Here is an 18,319-nt window from a genome sequence, read left to right on the forward strand (position 1 = left end):
TTACTATTTTTATATATAAATGTTTATATTTTTGATTTATAGTAGCTTACATTTTAAATTTTTTAATACTATTTTATAATGGAACTAGTTATATCACATACTTAAATAAATGAAAGTATAGCTTTAGTTATTTCATGAAAATGTTATGTAAGAAAGTAGGAGTATTGAGTATTCTTAAAATATTTACAAAAGTAAACACTTAAAAGCTCTTCGTAATAATAGCAAGGAACACAAAACTTTCATAAATATTTCATAAACAACAGCTTGTAAATTGAATATAATTGATACAAACTAAACCATATGTATTGTTTGCTAAACTAGAATATCAGCAATTCTGAATACTAATAATTACACATATAGCAATAATAATCATTTAAGCAATATCAACATGATTGACCAATGGGAATTATACACGAGAATTACCCATTTGGAAACGTTTTATCCTCTCAATACCTATATTAATATACTACTGTACATTTAATAAGAGTTAATACAATTTAATAATAACCAACGTTTTAAAATCGAAAACAAATTAAAAATGATAATAATAGAAACAAGAGCTTTATTATTTGTAAAATTGATACTATTAATTTTACCTTTATCTAATTGAATGCAATATCAGTTATATGATAAAATACTTCTACTCAAATGATATTAATTCTGTCAGCAAGTACCGCAACTATCTCTTATTTGCTAGCATTTTTGACCATCAGGTTGATCGATTTTGTGTCACAACAACTGTTAATGTTGATAACGTCAGGATAGCAAACATGTTTAGTGTGAAGATCCATAAAATAGAATCCTTACATGTGTTAGTTTAATCTGATAAATCAATGAATAAAATTCAGTTCAATCAGCAGAATTAATCGTGATCAAAAGTACGAATTAATTTTTTTTTTATATATTATATTCCATTATAAAATTTCGTTATTTTTGTAAAGTTGTTTTGATTTTTTACTACTATTTAAGTGATTAAATATACTTAATTTATCAAAAACGTCACTAGAATTGATGCCAGGTGTTGATTCTGTAGCAATATTTAAGCATTTATAACACTAGAAAAACTTATATTTTGCTATGTGACGAGGCTGTTTCAGTGCTAAAAATTTATAATGCTGTTCTTATTTTATGATAAATATTTTAACATTATAATAACGTCATACACGGTTATTACAATGTAACAGATTTTTATTGGATTACTTGAAACTATAACAGTGTATAACAGTGTATGCTGGCTGTTACATTAAAAATTCAATATTGTAATTTATAAATTATTTTAAGTGAAGAATTTACTTTTTATGACTTTTCCTTATATTATATTTTATTTTAAGTCTATTTTAACAACAATTACAATAAGTCGTAAACCTAAACTTTCTAAAAATAATATTATTTTTACAAATTTAAAATAATAGACAATATAAAAATATATGTTATCTGTACGTAAACAACCGAAATACCACGTATCGACTTAACAAAACTCGTGCTAAGTCGCAAAATTTGAAATGGTATTATAAAGATTTACTTGGAAATTCTATGCAAACAGACAGATTATCTTATTTCGTTATCGTTTTTCCAACTCGTAATATACTTTACAGTGTATCATATTATGTAAAGGATGTACAGTACATTACCCATTAAATAAACTGTAAATCTCTTGTAATGTGTAAAAATTGTCGTGAAAGATTGTAGCAGAAAGTTAAACGAAAATTAATATTTACATCCCTCGACGAGACTAAAAATTTCAAACCACTTAATGTCCAAGAACAAATCTTAATTACAGGAGACAGAAATTTTCATTTCCTTAGCGCTTTTCTCGATTATTTCTTATAACCATTCATAAGCTTATTTATATTATAATAAGTTTTAACGTTAAATTAACGTCTAAGAAAAATTTTATGAAGAAAATAATAATAATAAATAAGCATTAATTATTTGTACTATTTTCCTTAAATTTGTATTATATTTATATACAGGCATTATTTTAATTTAAAATAAAACCACATTAGTTATTAAATACAAAAAGTTGTTATTAAAAGTTAATCTTTTCACGTTTACATTATTTACGTTTAATTTTTTATTTTCTTAATATTGCTAATTTCAATAATGAAATTAAATTTCTATTTATATAAAGAAATGTGCAATAAAATGTATTTTTAGAAAAATAAATGTACATTTCAAATAGAAAATAACAATTACAATAATTAAAATTTTAAAAATAAATCCATCTACAACAATTAAAATGAAATAAATGAATAAATAATAGAATTTATAAACATTTAACACTTATAACGTTAGATCAACGTTGAATTAAAGTTGATTTACTTATTTTTCTTATCAAATTAATTGGTTATACTAAAACATTTTGTAGTAGAAAATTTTATTGTTAAATTGACTTTTGTTTAAGTTATTAATATAAATTTTTATGTTCACAACATTAGAAATTACATAAAATTTAATTTTTTTTTAACTTTACTCGAATTTTATTAAATATTTCATTTTCTTAATTTTATTAATTTCAACAATGAAACAAAATCTATTCTTAGAAATAACTTGTACATTTTAAACTAAAAATAACAATTTTTAGTTTAAAACATTAAAACTTTAATAATATTCACTTTAATAATACATTCACTTACAACAATTAAAATGAAAATAAATAAATGAAAAGAACATTTATGAAGAATCTTTTCACTTTACATTAGCTTTCAAGAAAAATTTAACTTGTTCATATTTTTATTAAAATTAAATTAAATTAAATTAAATTAATTTTTCTTAATAAAGTAATTGAAATTTATTTTATAAGTTGTTAGAATTACAATGAATTTTTTTTTTGTTATTAAACTATACTCTTTTCTACGTATTTTAATCGGATCGATGAAGCTTAAATTATTCATTTGATGGTGATTAATTATTTGAACTATGTTAATTATAAAAGTGCTATTAATATCAATGAAGAAGTAAAGAGGACACGCCTAATTTTACAATTTAGATAGAAAATGCTATTTTTCTTCTCCTTCTTTTGTATTTCTTTAATAGGATTACTTCTTTTACTCTTTAATTAGGTTATTAATATTGCAATTTTTCCCCCTTCTTAAAATTTAAAAGTGAAAAGTTTGTTATAAATAATTAATTATCTAATCGAAATTTTAGTTAAAAATTCTTCTCTTCTTTTGTATTTTTACAAAATGAGCTTCTTTGACATTACTTTTTTTTCCTTTCCTTTTAAATTAGTATAAATAAAATTTACTTTGCAAATTAGGTAAGACATAAAATGAAACAAAGTAAAGTAAAAATTCATTCATCACTTTAATTGTTTAGAATATTTTCTAGTAAAATTGAATTTTATAAATTTTCTGAAATTTGTAAATTGGCTTTCTTCTTCTTTATCTTATAAATAGACGAATTCAGAAAATTAGAAATTATATTTATAAACTTGGTTAATTTCACTACATTCTGAATTAAATTATTATAATTATTATTTTAATTTACTTTTAGTTTATTTAATTTTAATAAACTAAGTTTTAATTTAGAATATAGTTAAATTATTATAATTATTAATTAGTAAACAATTAATTATCCTATTATTATTAAAAATTAACATTTTCATTTAATAAAAGAAATGTATATTTTAAGTTAAAAATAAAATTCAAAGTGCGTTTTTATGCCGTAACAATTTAGGTAAGACTTAATTAAAAAGAACAAATTTCTGAAAAAAATATAAACAAAATAACGACAAAAAGTTTTGGTATTAAAAATAAAATAATTAAAATGTTTAAATTAAATTAATTTAAAATATGATTAAAATATATGCTCTCCACCTCAAATTAGTAGTGGCTTGCCCCTGTATACATCATACCTTTTCTTTAACAACAAAGTAGTGCTGGTCATCTATGTAACTCCGTTGGAGGGTGGAATTTTTGAATTGAATTCACGTGACTTCCGGTCTTCATATATAATTAATCGGGGCTTTCTGCCCTAAAGCTTTACATATCTGGTCTCAATTTCGTCTATTTAACATCGTTTTCGAGATTACAGAACGACAGACAGACACACAGATTATTTATAGGTCTACAATTTTTTCATATTGCAGTCCAAAAAACTAAAAAATTTCAATATGAAATTAAGTCTAATATAGCATTTTCAAAATAAAATTAACGTTATGTAAAAAATAACATAAGATTAAAATAATGTTTAAATTCTTATATTGTTTATATATTAAATACAATTATTTAAAAAAATTTAACTGTAATTTTTAAAGCTTTCAAAATATTAATTTTTTTGTATTTGTTTATTTATTACGCGATAGAAAGACGAAAAATGTTGTAAATCCCTGCTTTAAAGAATGAAATTTTTAAATTTAAACACGATTTTAATAATTTATTAAAGCTTATTTTGTAAACATTAACAATAAAAAAAAGTTATTGTCAATAAACAATTTTTTTAAAATTGTCAAGATGTCAACATTAAGATATTTTGATAAATTTATTTTGAATGATTAAATAAAGGAAAAAAAATATTCAATTTTTTTATTGTATATACAATGAAAACGATTTTTTAAAATTTCTTACAATTTTATTTTATCAAGTTAAGAAAAATAAACAAATTGAACGGAAAAAGAAATTGAAAAGAAAATCAAAATATCTGAAAATATCAAACATAGCCACTTGTTAGCGCTTTAAAGCACATGCTGTCAGTGCTTAAGTCCTATTTTAGTTAAAGCAAGTATAGAGCAAGGCACCCCCAGCGTGTGACAGTTGAGCTTTACAATAACTTTTGTTAAAAGATCCAATAGAACATAAATGTTGGTTAAAGTCAACAATGGCTCAAGAACTTCGTCTATTAAAAATGGCCAACTTCGAAGATTGCTTCGTGTCTCTCTTCCTCCTTTTTTTCATTAAGTTTCAAAGTGAAATACCTGAAATTTTATTCTTCTGTTTTATTATCCAGGAGTAACAATAACTTTTATCAAGTGTTTATTCAATATATTTTCGTAAAATCATTTAAATAAACTGAAATTATTTTTAATTTTATTAAAAAATGTGCTCTTATTCTTTGGCATTTTACGTCTTATTGATCTTGAAGTGGTAGTTAAAAATTCATTTCGAGTAGTTAAAGTGTAATGTAATCTTTGATCGATCATTCGTCTCTTATGAAAGATTACACGAATCATTTTTGACAGCTAAAGTTATAATTCAATGCATTTACTTGCTTTATGTATAATTATGTAACTAATACATTTTTAGCCATTTCAAGTTTATCCTTAACATCTATTGCTTTTCATATTTTTAATTATATATTAGCGATGATAGATCCGTAGTTGTGAAATTTACCCATTGATTGAACATTAAGATGAAGACGTAGTAAATTTTCAAAGCGAATTTAATTCAATTCAAACATTGTAGGATCGAGAAGAATATGTTTTTCTCGTGAATTTTATGGTAAATATTCATTCAACTACATGAGAATTTTCATAAAAATTGAGCTTAAACATTAGAGAAAGTAAGACATCCTCAGGAAGATCATAAATAAAGGAATATATTTGAAAATATATAAGAATATTCACTGAATATCGTGCTAGAGTACGAATTCTAGAGTAATGGTGCCACTTGAAATGGTTCATCCTTACGAGCCATTGATATTGTAGATTAAGAAGGAATCTTATCACGTTGTTTAGAATTATGTTAAATTTTCGTAAATCTTCTGTAATAAATTCTTTAATAATTTAAATACGTAAGAATCAAACAGTTTGAGTTGTTTCTCATCAGAAAAAATTGACTTCTCTTCAAGCTTTGAGGAAATTATTCGAAATTTTTTTGAAGAGATCGTAGCAGCAATTGGCTCATTTAACAATAAAAAATATATATACTTGATTAATTTATGCATGTATAGAAAATTGAAGATAAATATTTATTCTTATATTCGGAAATTGAAATACTTATTTTACGAATTCGTTAAATTGAAATGTATCTCATTGTTATTCTTATCATCTGGTCTCTCCAATGATGCCATTTTGGAAACATTTCGTTATCAGAAACTGCTAGAAAACACGATACTGTTTAGCCGTGAATGTTTATTATTTACTGTATATATATACATTTTTTTCTTACATTTTCTCATAATGAATCATTATACGTATCAATGTTGTCGTGCATTCAACAGAAGGACAAAAGATTTTTTAAACATTTCAAATTGAATTAGAAAGAAGAAAACGAGTATTTAATTGTAAAACTGAGGTTTTGGTTTCGTTATTTCGAATAACCACATTATATACAATGTACGAACATAGATGAAGAATTGCATACTCTGCCATGAAGACAGTGCTGCAAATCTTTGAAAATCCTATCAAGTTATCATAACAAAATAGGATTAAGCTCAATTTCTGCAACATTTAATATCTTAACGTTCTTTATAGATATGTAGTTTTACGTTACGGATGTTACATATTCCGCAATTTCGGGCAAACGTGCCATTTAGACAGATTAACATTCGAAGATGGCAATATGTTACAGCAAATTTAGAAGAGATACTTCTAATGTTACCAGAATTGGAATTTCTGAGTTCATACAACGAAGTAATTACAGATAAAGAAACGATTATTGTGTCAATCTTTGGAGAATTTACAGAAGTCGCAATCTAATGGCAAGCAAAGGGGTGCAGATCTTTGACTATCGATGGAGCAGTCTCCATTGTTTAATAACATCGGGTCGCAAGTTGTTGCACTTGACATTAATCAACTTCTCTTATGTTAACCTTCACCTAATCGGTCGATATTGTAGAAACCTACACGAACTCCACCTGTTTAACATTCGACACTTATAGTTCAAAGCAGAGGATGAGGATTGTCCTCGAATGTTCAAGCATCTGAAGAAGATAATCATAAAGTGACATAGAGGAGATATTTGGGAAAATAACTTAAAAGTGTTTTCGCATGAATGCCCCAAATCTAGAATATGTGCGTATGGATAATGTATCCTGTCTCACTGATGAGATCATTTCAGAGATCGTTCCCTATCTCAATACTCAGGAATGCTTGGAATTGCATAATTGCAAGATTGAGAGCGTGTTCTCTTTATATCCGATTATTGATAGCGTACATACTTTAAAATTTTTTCCCTTTCTTTCAACGAAGAAGAAAGAGAATTTGTAAATTACATTCTCAAAAGTGAAAAATTATTTCGTTTCCATTTTAATTCCGCGCCAATGAAAAGATTAGAGTGAATTTTAGTACATTAAGAATTATTTTACTTAAGTAAATTATAATTAAAGTAGATGCTACATTAATGAACTTTGTTTTTATAATTTTAGCTACTTTTGTGGAATTTCTTTCAGAATAATTTTATCATATTTGCACTTAAAATTCAATAAAATGTTTATTTTACAATAGAAAGTTGTATATGAAATGTGCCTATCTTAAAGATAGTAAGCTCTACCTAAATGAATTAACGAAATAAGGCAACGTGGCTTACTCCACGTGCCTTAACACACGTGGACCTTGGCAAACATGTTGCCTTATTGTAGGTGCATCTCGTGGGAACTTTCTACTTTCTTTGGAAAACTGACCCCCATTTAGGTTTTAGGCACGCAAAGAAAACCCAGAAAATTCCACATGACGAAATAAGTGTTTTGGTATACATTTTAATATTAATTATTAATAAAAATAACCAGTTTGCATTAAAATACTTCAACTTGAAATTCAAAATTCTAGTAAATTGAGTTTTAAATTATCTTATATACGTATCATTTGCTTAAAAGTGATAAAATATACAAAACAGATTAGTCAGTCAATCAATTATTATCACTCATATTGGAAGATAACTGTGAAACAGTAAGAATTTCTTGGGGATCGCAGCCTACCAATTGAGAAATTCTAGTGAAAAATTGTTTTATATACTGGACTTCTGATATAGTGACTATCCGATATAGTGAATGATTTAGTCCAGTTCTTTGAGAGTTCACTGTATCGAAAGTCTACTGTATACACGTTGATAACTGTATAGTAACGTAAGTTCGTCAAATTATAATAATTTTTAATGAAATTAAATTAATTGATTTTGATAATTTTAACGTAATTTTCTAAAAATATAAATAAATTAGCGTACTCCAAACCTATATTGTAAGGACTCTAGATTCGAAAACATTGCGTAACATTCATGTTTATTACTAGTCTCTAGACCTTATCTAGAACGTTCTGACAGGACCTAAGGGAATAATTAGCAGAAATACAAACGTTGAATGTATCTCGACAGAAGATTCGGGAATAGCAACTTAATTATTTAAGTTTATACCTCGCATGAGAACTCTATCAACAAATACTACGTCATTAATAGATCCAATGGGAGATATTTAAAATAGTCAAGTCAGAGAAGAAAAGAAGCTAATTGAAGAAATATTAAAGAATCTGTGAGGTAACATTGCACTCATGATACATTTTATTCAATTAGAAAACTTTTCTTCTATTGTTTATTCGCCATTCCAACAGCGCATCGATAATGCAATTTTAATAAATATTATCGAAATGCGCAAATTATATCGCTAAATAAAACTAAGAACAGAAATAACGGCATTTTAAATATTTAAAATAATTATTACACACGTTAGAATAAAGGTGTAAACTTTTTAAATTCAATTTTATCAATACAGCGCATAATTTAATCTCATTGGTTAATTCAAATTCAAATTCACCAATAGATGGTGGTACAATACTCGTTACAAAATATTTTTGTCTTAATTGGCTAACTTAAATTCGAACAAACAAATCAGACGAAAAGATAAGATTCATTACCTCCTATAAGACGATTTAAATTTGAATTAACCAATAATCTTTTCAAATTTTGAAATTAACGGTTTTATTCATTAATTTGAATTTAAATAAACCAATTAGGAATTAAAACAAATTCTGATCAAATACCGCTTAAATTTTCAAATTCGTCTTATTTTTAAATCTTAAAAGAAAAAAAAACGATTTACGATTTAAAATTACCTTTAATATTGCATGAGAAAATTTATCGAATTTATATATATAAATCTTACATTACAACGTAAACTGGTTTATGTTATTTAAAATGGTTTACGGTTTGATATTCCTTACACTCATAGTTATAAATTGAATCGAATCTTCTTTGAGGTTCTTCTTTATCAATGTCAAAATCGTTTTCTGTAAAAATTCTAACTTTCACGTTTGACTTCACAACTTCCATCAAACTGCATAATCAAATAAAATAGTCAGTGCAGTCATATGAAGGATAAAGTTCTGATTTGATAGAAATGTCACGAGATTTTTTTTTCTTTTTTACTTTTCTTAAAAAAATAATAATAATAATAAAAAGACATTTATCAGAACGGACATCGATGAATGTTCAAGAAAAGTACATTTACCTTTTATATTACTCATAAATTAAAGATTTATTTTTTTACCAATTTTAATGTATTAATTTAAATATTTAAAATGTTATAAATTCTAGAAAAACGTACATTAAAATTTTATTTATCGTAAAATTCGATTTTAAAATTTAATTTTTTATTAATTAATTAATTAATTAATTAAATGTATATGTTTAAAATTAATTAAACCAAGATATATATTTTGAATTAAAATTATTTCATTAGTAAGAATATTTAACATTTTTTTGGTCTAATTATTTTTTTTAATTTTCTTGAGGAGGAGGGAAAGGAACGTGAATAGGAGACGGAGGAATGTAATAAATTTTTAAAAATTTAATTAAAAAGTGTAGTAATAAATTCATAATTAACTAAATATTGTATAGTGAGGATAGTCCATTCTTTTTAATGGTTAAAACAGCTTTAGATAGTCTTTTCTAATGAATATATTTCGGATAGCTAATTTTTGGGCTACCCTGTATTCTATTTTACACTGTATGTAATACTCAGATTTTTGTACAGAGACTAAAACAGATAAATAACTTACATAAAACAGCGAACAGACATTTTTAAAAATGTATAAAAAAAATAATTTAACGTTTTATCTCCAAAATTCCATCTCTATTTTCAATAAGAAAAAAGTTTTAAGCAATAAAATAAAGTATAATAAAAAAACTTTTATTTTTCCCCTTGGTTAAAATTTTTATTCTGTCACGTAATATAAAATGTTACATACGTGATAAAAGTACTTTATGTACTCAGTATCACTCAATGCATAATATTCAGTATCACATTGGTTGAAACAATTTCACTGTCTGTAGCCATAAAATAAATATAATAATATGTATAAATTTTATTATATAATAATAATTATTATTATACATAAATATATGTTTACATGTAAATAAATAAATAAATCAATCAATAATTTATAATTTTTTTATATGATTATATTAATAAGTATTCTTTTAAATTATAAATTGTTAATTTTAAATAATAATATAAAAACTTATTTTTTAGATTATCTATGTATCTATTTTACTTTTTAATTATTTATACATTATTAAAATTCTTAAAATTATTTATTAAAAAATAAAAAATGCCCCTGTACATCATACTTTTCCTGATAACAACAGAATCTAACTCAGTTCTTGAAATTAAGGAAGGACAGACAACAGATGGATGTCAGTTTGAATATATATATAAATATATAAATATATTGTAAACATGTAAAACACATTTATAAAGTTAACCGAGACATGATTTAAAATATATTTATGGAACGGTCTATCATTTCAAAACAGTAAAATATACACGAAACAGTTTATCAGAAATGTAACGATTAACTGGAAAAAAAGTAATTTAAAATTTAATGTAAAATAATAAAAAAAATTAAGTATTATTATTTATCTTTCTTTCCTTACCTAGACATTGTTTCTCTTTAAAATCAGATTGTTTTGTTTGTAAAAAAAAGAAAAGAAAAAATTCAATAGAATAGGTTACGTATCGTTAGAGTAAATTTAATGTTTTCTATGAATCAGGCCAATGATGTCTTTCAACTTGGATAACAAATAACACGATTAAAGGGAAGAAGTCGCGCATCGAGCTCAGTAAACTTGAAACGTGACCAAAGCAACCACCGTAAATGATTTCCTTTTTCTTTAAGGAAACAAGAAATATATATATATATAAAGGAAACCAAAACAATTTTGTGTCTCGGATCTTTTGCTATTATGAGATTCGAGGCATGTACTTCATCAGCAACAAGTGTAAGTATACTACAAGACCGTGTATCTCTTATACTAAAAGAGAAAGATAGATTAAATCTGAAAATTCTTTAGTTAAAAATTATTTTATAGATTTATTATTATTTACACACTTAACAATTTTCATGGCTAAAAAGATTTTACTGTATATAATTTTTTACATTTTAAGAAAAAATATGTTTAAATTTTTAGTACTTTTATCTTGCTGTGATTTTTTATTATTATTATAGTTTAAATTGTACTTAATTTGAAAATTTTTAAAGAAAGTAATAATAAACTCGAGTAAATGATGTAGTTTATTTATTATAAATTGAAAACGAAAGAGCCTAAAAATGGAAAAAAAAGATGTTTCCTTAAAAATTGATTAAAAAAATTGTGAGGAGATCAATTTAACTCAATGTTTACCATTTTTTTTAAAGCTTCATTAGTGATTCGTTTAGAATTTTCCTTTTTTTAAAGTTACTTTAGATATTTATTTATGTCTCCTTAGAGACTAACTCCACTTTAGTTCTGAATTTACCACTATTATTGAGGGAATCATGTGAATGTTTTTAGATTAGAAACAATGTATCGAGAAGAGGAAGGTATTAAATGTAATCCTGTGATTACTTACAAAAGATATTGATAGATTGAATTTAGTTATAATGACGAAAATGGGACTCACCCATTTGCTTCTCCCGACTGATCTCCTTGATGTCAAATCCGCAGTTGTTATCCGTAAAGATCTTGGCCAAATCTCTTCCCCCTTCGAAGACATTCTTAGTTTCTTCCAAAGATTGTGGAGGTAAACCGACATCAGGTACAGGTGCTGTGACATCTTCATCGCACACGGATAACAGTCCATACGACCAATCCACTTCATGGTTATCTATGATCCACTCTACTAAATCGGATAATTTAAGTATCACCTTACCGGAAACGGCCAGAACTTCATGCTACAAAATAAATAAATAAATTAATTAATTAATTAATAGTAATTAAATTATTGGGGGTTGTTAAATTGTGCATAAAAATACATTTTGCCAGACAACAATATTTGCATATTAGGGTACTCAATTGTAAAATTCTTAATTGATGTTTTTCAAAATTACAATTACGGTAAAATCTGATCAAAACGGAACGGAACGGAATTATTCTTCTGAAAGGAGCGATTTTATTATGTTAAAAGAATAAACCTGTCCAAAACGGAAACCTGCCAAGCCCGGAAAAATATTCAATATCGTGCGATTCCGGTTTACACAGATTTTACTCTACGTATTAATGAAAATAATGTCAAAACTTATAAACATAATTAAATTTTATTAAATAATTTAAATCTTACCAGAGAAAGTCTAAAGGATAAGTAAATAAAAACGCAATTAGCAAGTAACCTTTTATATTAAAGTTCATTATTGCGTTGTTACTTTTGAAAAATTACAATTAAAAATTTACTTGAAAATGTTAAAGTTTATAAAAAATTAATTACACTTCATAATTTAATTTAATTCTGATAATTTAATTTTTATTCAAGGAAAAAGTAAAAAAAAAATAAATAAATAACACAACTAAACACATTACTTAAAAAAAATTAACATAATAACAAGAAAAAAATTGAACAAAATTAAAAACTTTTTTAAGGGAAAAAAAACAGTAAAAATGTTTATATTTTTATAAAAAAAATGAAAAAATATATTTTATATTTTACAAAAATAAATTTAAATTTTAAAAACACACAAAAAATTTAAATTTTTGTAAAATATATATACATATATATATATAAAATAACAGTAAAAATTTACTTTATACAAATTAGAATTTGTAATATTAAAATATAAAAAATATGTAATAAAATTTAAAAAATAAAGTAAAAAAATGCACATGTATTATTTTTTAAATAAGATATTAAAGATTTGTTTATAACATTTATAAAGGAGTAGAGAAGAGAATATTAAAACAGATAAACACAAAAAAAATGTTATAACTTTTGAAATATGTTACAGGATAAAATTTTTTAAAAAAATATATAAATATATATTCGAGAAAATTGAAGTGAAAGAACATTTTTGAGATTCTCTATCATAAAATTCTTTCACTGTTAAAAGTATTCAAATGTTTATCAAGTTTCTTGAAGCGTAAAGAAAGAGATTATATGAATGTTTTTTTTAAACATCTGCACTCCTGTTTAATCTAATTTTTCTTACTCTTTTTTAATAAAATAAATTATATTTTTTAACCTACTTAACTATATAAAGTATTTTTTAAATAAAATAATTACACATTTTTACTCAGACTATAATAGATGTTAATTACAAAAGTTATAAAATCGTTTAGGAATTTCGTGTTTTTTACTTATATAAATACAATAAAAGTAGTATAGGAAGGCTTAAAAATTAAATAAACTGTTTTTATTGGTACTTTTATTCGTTACATAATACAAATTATTCAGGGTTTTGTATACTTTATAATTAATTTACCTTTTAGTATGAATAAAATTATCAATACTTTTAAGCTATGGGGTGATGTGGGTGTTAGATCCCTCTACAGGGTTTAAGGATTAAATTTAAAGTAAAAAATATAAATAAATAAAGAAATAGTTTATAAACAAACGGTACTTTACGGTACACTTAATTTTAATTGTACTTTTTGCTTCATCTCCTACATCACCCCAGAGCAAATCTTAGTTACGTCAATGGTATCAAGTTTAGTGTAAATAAAGATACCTTATAAGAGCTTAAAAATTTGTACAAATATTTTTTATTGATAATAAAATTAAAATTAACAAATTGTAAAAATGTACAAAGTTTTCACCAGTAGTTTTCATAAATTATTTTTTAAATTTATGAATAAAAATGCGCTTATCTTTAAAATTTCATTTTATTTTATTTTATTTTTTTTACAGTATTTATAAAAATGTACATCCTTAAATTTTACTTAATGTAATTTATTCTCTTATGTAAGAATATTTATCGAGATATATTTTATCTAGAAAGCAATATATATCTTTTACAAATGTAATTTAGTTTAAGATAGATTTGTTTTCGTTACTTGAAAGCTTTTCTCTGAATTTATTTTCATTTTTTTTTATTTTTATTTTATTTTTCTTTCTTTCTTAAAGTTAGAAGTAGAATGTAAGATTATCCAAGAAAGGAAAGGAAGCTTGAATGACATAAACAATCTTAAATCAATAAAAGACTTTGGAGATTAAATTTATTATTCTTGCTTATAAATTTTATAGCATGTAATTCAATATTATAAATTATGTAAATGCTATTATATAAATTATTGAATAGTGTTTTATTTTAAAAATATCCTCGAAATATTGAAATGTATTACATTTATATTTTATAAATTCTAGTGAAAGTTTCTTTTCTTAAAATTTATCTCCTTTTATTGTTATTGACGTTTTCGTTTTTATTTTATTTTATATATATATTTTTACTATCGAATATGTAATTTCGTTTGATTTATTTTTTATTGTTTTTTTAATTTTTTGAATTTATTACTTATATTTTTATTATATTATTTATGTAGATTTTCATTATATAAATTTTTTTTATTGTTAAATGTAATCAATATTAGAAATAAAACAAAATACTATTATTATTTTATTTTTCGTTTTTTAAAATGGCGTGTTCTTCATAAATTTTTATTTGGAAAATTGATTATTTATTAATATTTTTTTAAATCATTGTTACGTCATTTTTCACTTTATGAAATTATTTGCTTTTTAAATATATTTTTTTTATTTTGCGAAATTGATTATTACATTTTTTTTATTGTTACGTCAATTGCTATTTTGTGAAATTAAATCGTTATTTTTCCTCTTTCGAAATTGAATACTTATATTTTTATTATTGTTACGTAAGCATTTATTTCATGAAATAGTAAAAATATACGGCATAGAAATGTTTTTAACTGAAAAATTAATTTACTAGACATTTGTGAAATAAATTAAGCACAAATTTATTATCGTGTAAATTAAATGAATTAAAACCACGATTGAAAATTTAGGGCGTGTTTTTTGACGTGTTATTTATATACTTATAATCTCGTATAATTATTTCCTTTGTGACGTTAAAATGCCGAATGGGAATACGGTATATACATGCAATAATATATATTAAACTCAAAAAAGTCCTGTTCTTCTAGATGTAGGAGAGTTTAATAATGTTTTCAGGGAAATATAATTAAATGAGTTAGAAAAACACGTAAAAAATAATCTTATATTATTTTTGTTGGTTTATTTATATACCTTTACTAATTAATATTACTTAATACTATAGAATTAAAATTTCATTTAAAGAATATTGGGATTTATATCATCAAAGTGAGGATTTCATAGTAAAAAATAAATTTTTTAATTAAATGAATGAAAATAAAATGACATACACTTAGCACAGCAATTTTTTCCAATAGTTCAATTTAAATAATATAAAAAAAATAAAGCTGGAAAATCTTCACACAATAGCTTTTAGCAATACAAAACAAACAAATCAATTTTAAAAACAATATCTTAAAAGAATCTCCTTCTAGTATTTATAATTTTCTAAGATATCGCTTCACCAGACAGATAGACAAATAAACTGATAACGTAATCTGTTAAATAAAACATGTTCAATATCGATCTATTTATTTAAACGTATTATGTTTTATGCATACGGTTTTAAACATAATATTAAAAAAAGAAGTAAATTTAGAATTAAATTAAGAAAATAATTAGATGCTAATTTTTTTTTATTTTAAATTAAATAAAATGGGTAGTAGGCATAATTTAAAATAAAATTTAGTACATTTAGATTAATTTAAATAAAAGTTCAATGTATTGATTTACATCAATGTGTTTTAAAATAAATTTAATTTAATGTAGAAGATACAAACTTCTTTTTTTTTTATTGAAATAAAATAAATTAAATCTAGTAGATTTTATTTTAAATTTTTTTTCCTAGTTTAATACTTTAATATTTTTTAAACTTGTTCAAAACTATTTTCAGAAAATGCCTCATAAAAATGTTTTATTTTTCAGTTATAGCTTGTGGAGCAATATCAAACATCTGTTGACTCATTATTGACTCCCTATTGGAAGTTATTAGAGTTGAGTGAAAATAGCATTTGATGTTATTTCCAGGAGTCATTTATCACCTCAAAGAGAGAAGTCGATCAATAGAATCTTTCAACATAAATCGATGGATCATAATCAGTGTATTACTCTTTAACTCTTGTTTACTTTATTTTCACATTATTTCCCCCATCCAAAAGCAATATAAAATATATTAGGTGAACATGGTAATGATGGAAAAACCGAATTTTTATTCGTATCAGTATGATAATAAGCTTGAAAATTTCTAGAAAATATATTATATTTATACATTCAATGTTAAAAATTTTATAGTAAAATACTTTTTAAAGTTATAAATAAATGTAATAATATATTTTTAATAAAACATATTTAAAATATTTTTGTATAAACATAAAAAAGCAATATAATTTTAAGCTACTCGTTAATATACAAGAATAATTTTAAACAGAAACAGAATTAACATGTTTATTTAATGTCTTTAACATGTTTATTTCGTACATTTAGAAGTTATTTTTAGTTTAAATAAGTTACTATAATTGACACGTGAAGCCATTCAAATGCTGAAAAATAGAATTTAAATTATAATTTCAATCGATTGTTACGCTTAAAGAAGACATTCAAGAAATAATTTTGTTCGCTTATTACGTATGAAATACATATTTATACTGAATTTTAGTATATTGCGGAACATTTAATAAAAGTTTAAACAGAATTAATATATTTGTATAAAGTTTAAAAATAGTTTAGAATTAATAATTAAAGAACTATAAGCTATGTGTTTATATACGAAAGGTTCTAAAGTAAGTGTACAGTTATGTTTGGTGTTTATTATTATTATTTTTAATCTTTTATCATTTCTTATACCTTAATTTACCCATAAAAATATTTTTTTCGTAATGCCTACCTTTGCATACCTTGTATTCATTTATATACATAATATATAACATAGAATTTATAATATTGAAATAAATTAAGAAATAATTTTAGGCTCGCGTATTTTAATATATTATCAAACTTAGTTTACATTAAATTTACGATATAATTAGAAGCAGTGAAAAATTTGGTATTTAATTTTCATATTATTATTTGTTTTTAGCAAACTTTAAATTATACGTTGTTTATTATATAGAACAACGTGTTTTACTTTTACAAATATTAATGATAACATGATTAAAATATAATTAAGTATTTAAATTTAGTCTTTAAAATGGTTAACTGACTGTTCGGCCACCCTTAATTTTTTTTTTAGTTTTCTTTGAAATATGAATAAACAGAAGGATTAAAATCCATGTAAATATTTATTTCCATTATATAAATAGATGAAAATATCCATATAAATAGAATTTTTAAAGCTTTTAAATACACAAAAAATTAATCACGTGTTTTGAAATTCGATTTAAATGTTTACTTCAACCATTTACTGCTTGAAATAGATATTTTATAACAGATTTAATCTATAAATAGTGTATAAAAATACTGAAAAATACAGAAATAACAAAGCTTAAAGTATGTTTATTCATACTTTGAGCTGCATTAAAGAATTTTATACTTTTAAATTGTTATTTTGTAATGTGTTTTTTAATATATTTAAATGTACAGAATTACAAATTAATTATAATTTAAAACAAAATCACTATATAATACATTTTAATCTTCGTTCGTTCAGGTTAAAAAAAAAAAAAAAAAAAAAAACGTTAAGATCCTAAGATAAGGCAGAAAATTGCTACTAAACTATAAGAATAAATAAGTGAGTAGAACAAAAAATAAATCATTATCAATAAATAATTAACTTCGCATCCTACAGTTTCATTCATTTTATTAATACAGAAATAGGAAAAATAATTGCAGATGTCTTAACTGGCCCAACTGGGATACATTTAATAAATTATAAATTAATATAAATCCAATAAACATATTATTCAATGTTTTAAGACAAATATGAAGCTGATTATCTATTAAAATAAATAGTACATAGTTCTAAATTAATAATAAAAACTATTAATACATAATTAGTTATAGACAAGAGGAATTAGTTGTAATGAATAATTTTATTCTTAGTTGTTAATATCATTATTTATTTCCTATGGGGTATAGTTTATAAATATACGATACGATACAT

At 23.2% G+C, this 18,319-nt stretch overlaps 1 protein-coding gene across 2 annotated transcripts in view; it reads right to left on the reverse strand.

The window, feature by feature from the left end:
* The window catches only part of LOC136973492 (uncharacterized), a 183,927-nt gene that overhangs the window by 70,459 nt on the left and 95,149 nt on the right, over positions 1–18,319 (reverse strand). For both annotated transcript variants that reach the window (XM_067268222.1, XM_067268223.1), the window contains one exon: positions 11,809–12,079. In XM_067268222.1, coding sequence (XP_067124323.1) covers positions 11,809–12,079 — 271 coding nt within the window. The remainder of the gene's footprint in view (positions 1–11,808; positions 12,080–18,319) is intronic.

This window comes from Centruroides vittatus, unplaced genomic scaffold (assembly GCF_030686945.1).
Source record: "Centruroides vittatus isolate TY-2023 unplaced genomic scaffold, ASM3068694v2 contig_318, whole genome shotgun sequence".
Taxonomy (NCBI): Eukaryota; Metazoa; Arthropoda; class Arachnida; order Scorpiones; family Buthidae; genus Centruroides; species Centruroides vittatus.